We start from the raw sequence: 4,659 nt of genomic DNA on the forward strand, positions 1-4,659 counted from the left end.
TTAGTCGCAACGTATCCACAGATGGACTACTTCATTGCGGCAAAAGCATTTGTATGGCTGACAAAATTGTCGTCACCTGGGCAGAAACCTTGTGCTGTATCTCTTTCTTTTTTTTTTAACTTCAGAAATTAAAGATGTACTTTATACTTCACTTGTATCACTTTACGTCTAACTATCATGGTCCAGTAGGCCTATACAGTATATTGATACTTGTGGATTTATGGATGAAAAAGAGAAGGCCGGAAAAGGACGATTTTTGTTTTGTTTTCGACCGCTCTGTTATTTTATTATTATTAATTATTTGCGAAGCAAAAAGACGGTGTGCAATACCTTCTCTTTTTCTTTACATGATATAGTATGATATAGGCCTATATATGTACTGTACATTGCCTATATACATTCTGAAATGAAACGTTTCTGTTTATCATGTGTGTGTTTGCAGAATGGCATCCTCCAAGGTGGCCCTAATTGTGGTGCTGTTATCCTGCGTGGATTACTGTCTGTCCGCCTCCTGCGTTGTGGACAGCTTCTCAGTCAAAGAGGATTTTGACCCCAAGAGGGTACGTGTGACCCTTGTACGCATTACAGACACAGGCATGCACACTATAGGGCTTTAAGCAACTATTCGACTATTCAACTAGTCGACTGGTACATCCACTACTAGTCGACCTTGTTGGTACTAGTTGAGTAGTTGATAAGAAGAAGAAATATATAATTTTCTCGTTTTTGTAGGCCTCAAGATCAGCTAGAATGCTAGATTATAGTCACCAATGTGCACAGTTTTTAAATGTACATATATTATCATAAAAAATAATAATAATAATATATATATATATATGTAGTTAAACAACTAGTCGACTAGTCGACTCGACTAGTCGACTAGGCAACTAGTCAACTCGTAAAAATCACTAGAAGTGAAAGCCCTAACGCATGCAAGCGTGCACACACACACACACACACACACACACACACACACACACACGCACACACACACACACACACAAAAACACAGTTTTACGAGCACAGCGTATGATCAAAACACAGTGTGTTGTGTTGTGTTTGGTAATAAAAGCTGCTTCGATTATGGAATCATGCAGCACAAAAATGTTAAACACGTTGTTGTTCTACGTTGTCTCTCTGCAGTATGCGGGCAAGTGGTTTGCCCTGCAGAAGAAGGACCCCGAAGGTCTGTTCCTGCAGGACAACATCCAGGCGGAGTACATCATCGACGACGACGGCAGCATGACCGCCTCCTCCAAGGGCCGCGTCACTCTCTTTGGGTAAGGTTCTTTGAGGCATTCTGACCTGAGATCAGATTCTAAAAAAATGTCTTCTACACATCCTGACAGTTTTCCATTCTGACCTGAGATCAGATTCTCTAAAAAATGTCTTCTATACATCCTGACAGTTTTCCATTCTGACCTGAGATCACATTCTAAAAAAAAATGTCTTCTATGTCAGTCGTTCTTCGATTTTTCAAAAAGAACAGACCTACAAGCTCGTAGCGCGCCACTCGGTGGCGCGCTACGAGCTTGTAGATCTGCTATTTTTCATGATGCTGACACCAAAATGGGTTAAAGCATAAGTGTGTTGTTGTTTTTGGCATCACATTTTGATTTTCGTTTTAGTCGTGTAGTCATCTTAAATAATAGTTTTCATTTAGTTTCAGTCACATTCTATAGTCACCTGGAATGTTTTAGTGTTTTAGTCTAGTTGCAGTCGACTAAATAGCGTGAGATTTTAGTCGACTAAATCTACAGTTGATCTAGTCGACTAAAATGTATTTTGGCGGGCGTCGATGCCGTCGTATAATGACTGTTTTGACAGTTGCTGGAAATAGCGTTGTGAGCTTGTAGATCTGCTATGCAACCCAAGTGTAAAATGACTTATAGTGAATCTCTTGTCCACTAGTCCCTTCCCAACATTTTAGTCTAGTTTTTATTTGTTGACGAAATTGTCAGTATATTTTAGTCTCAGTTTTAGTCACCATAGCATAGTCTTCATTTAGTTTCCATTTAGTTTTCATCAGTGGAAAAAGGTAGTCGACGGACATTTTTCGTCTTGGTTTTAGTCGACAGAAACAACACTGCTTTGAGCCAGGCAGGAGCTTTAGGCAGGTCTGTCGTTTTGTTTGTTCATGATGTGTTGAAACTTGAAAAAGTATGTAGACAGACAGACAAGTTCCCTTATTAAATTTCCCCACGGCAGTATTATCTGTTTATAAGACACTATAGGCCTATATATTTATTTTGGGATGTCCCGATACACTTTTTTCGTTTCCGATCCGATCCCGACACCACAATTTCTGTGTTAGCCGATACAGATATCGAATACCGATACCATTCTTTTAATACAAAAAGAAACAAATAGAATTTGCAGTCCACCAACCGGGGAATAGTGTTTATAGCTATATCTAATGTTGTGTTCATAGCAGACTCCTCACTCAAATGTGCACACTTGCAGTTTGGGCAACTCCAAAAGCAAACATTGTATTTACCTGCCATATAGTGCCACCCCCCTTACCCCCTGTGTCGGATTGGTGGTTAGACCAGCATATTCGCCGATACCGATATGACCAAATAAGGGCCGATCCGATACTTTTCCGATACCGACCCAAAGTCCATCCAGATATTCAATTATCAGAGTCAGAAGTTCAGAAAGAGCCGATCGAGGTCTTATTTCGAGGTCCTGACATTAGAGGATGTAAGGGATATCTGCGGCCCCACCCAGAGATTAAAAACTTTCCCCATGCAGTTTCAAGCCGATTAGGGTGGAAATGGCTGGTTTAAAATGGAGAAATGTTGTTTCTTGTTTAGTCATCATGGTTATTAACTTGGCATGCATTACAGCAATGTATTAAGTAATAAAATAAAATAAAATAAAATAAAATAAAATAAAATAAAATAAAATAAAATAAAATAAAATAAAATAAAATAAAATAAAATAAAATAAAATAAAATAAAATAAAATAAAATAAAATAAAATAAAATAAAATAAAATAAAATAAAATAATTCTAATAATGTTTTGCATCTTCATTTCCAGCTTCTGGGTTGTGTGCGCCGACATGGCTGCTCAGTACTCTGTCCCCGACCCTACGACCCCCGGCAAGATGTTCATGAACTACCAAGGACTGGCCAGCTACCTGTCCAGCGGAGGTGAGCTTCAATAAACCCATTCTGGACAAGGGGAACCCCCCCTTTTGGTGCTTGAAGGATTATGTTATACTTTAGCGATTAAGAAAATTACATCTACAAGCTCATAGCGCGGCCGCGCTATACGAGCGTGTAGTTCTGCTATTTTTGGAAAGATCATGAAAAAGTGGCGCAACTCTTTGAATATATATTTTCTTTCAGAGCGAACGTTTTTAACTCAAATGTTTGCTTCTGGGGAACTACATATTTTCAGATGGGGGGGGGGTGGGGGGGTCCACGGCCAAATATACAGATAATTCTTGGGGGTCCTAGACATGAAAAAAAGTTGAGCACCACTGACATAGAAACATAGGCTTTTTTTTTTTTCAGAAAACCGTATTCAGAAGCATTTTCTTTTTTTTTTAGAACCGGCCTCACAACACACACTTATCCCATTCTGAACGGGAACCCATTTTGGTGTTAGCCTCATGTTATGCTTTAGCTATTGAAAAATAGCAGATCTACAAGCTCATAGCGCGAGTGGCGCGCTATACGAGCTTGTAGGTCTGCTATTTTTGAAAAATCGAAGAACGGCTGACATTTTTTATAGAATCTGATCTCAGGTCAGAATGGGTTAATCAGACCAGTGTGTGTACTGTCCAGTGGAAACCTCGTATGAATCTGATCTCAGGTCAGAATGGGACACACCATGATCTCTCTCTCCCCCCCCTCTTTCCCTGCCTCCATATTATTATAGGTGACAACTACTGGATCATTGACACCGACTACGACAACTACGCCATCACCTACGCCTGCCGCACGCTGAAGGACGACGGCAGCTGCGAGGACGGCTACTCCCTGATCTTCTCCAGGAACCCCCGCGGCCTGCCGCCCGCCATCCAGCGCATGATCCGCGCCAAGCAAGAGGAGATCTGCATGGCCGGCCAGTTCCAGCCTGTCCTGCAGTCCGGAGCCTGCTAAAAAAAGACAAATTATAAAAGCACAAAGAAAGAAAGCATGGAGGACTTTAGACGCTAATGTATACTTAATTGTCTCGCAATTACCCCCGTCGGTCACACACTGTATTTGCTGGTGGTTCCCATAAAGTGGGGTCCGAGGCGGGGTCCCCCTCCTTGGGGGCTGTCCCAGCCTAGATGAATAGTTTGGAACCAAAATGGACCCTTATGGGTCTGTAACTGATGTGAGAGTGTACAAATGGAACCAAACGGAACCCTATTTGTACACTCTCAGAGTTAAATTAACACTGATTTAACTAAATCTAAATTGTGGGTTCCCAGAGATTGAAATGCCATTACATGGGGGGGGGGGGGGGGGGGGGGGGGGCGTAGACGCATGTCAAACTGAGGAGGGTCCTTGAAATTGAATGGGTTGAGAATCACTATAGGGTCCCTGGAAAAAAAAGGAGTGTTTCAATTGAAAGATTATTTTTATTTTCCTCAAGTGACACTTTAACAATTTGAAAGGGTTGCGCAACTACGTGTAAATTAGCCTTTAAGGAACTAAATG

The 4,659-nt window shown here is 41.1% G+C and overlaps 1 protein-coding gene across 1 annotated transcript; it reads left to right on the forward strand.

The window, feature by feature from the left end:
* Positions 1–443: 443 nt before the first annotated feature.
* Positions 444–4,113, forward strand: LOC308310002 (purpurin-like; the record flags this gene model as incomplete). The annotated part of the gene is made up of 4 exons (XM_080756023.1): positions 444–560; positions 1,144–1,280; positions 3,044–3,156; positions 3,890–4,113. The coding sequence occupies 4 exons, from the start codon at positions 444–446 to the stop codon at positions 4,111–4,113; spliced, it is 591 nt and encodes a 196-aa protein (XP_080612149.1).
* Positions 4,114–4,659: the final 546 nt, after the last annotated feature.

This window comes from Protomyctophum bolini (genome assembly GCF_963924005.1).
Source record: "Protomyctophum bolini genome assembly, chromosome: 22".
NCBI lineage: Eukaryota > Metazoa > Chordata > Actinopteri > Myctophiformes > Myctophidae > Protomyctophum > Protomyctophum bolini.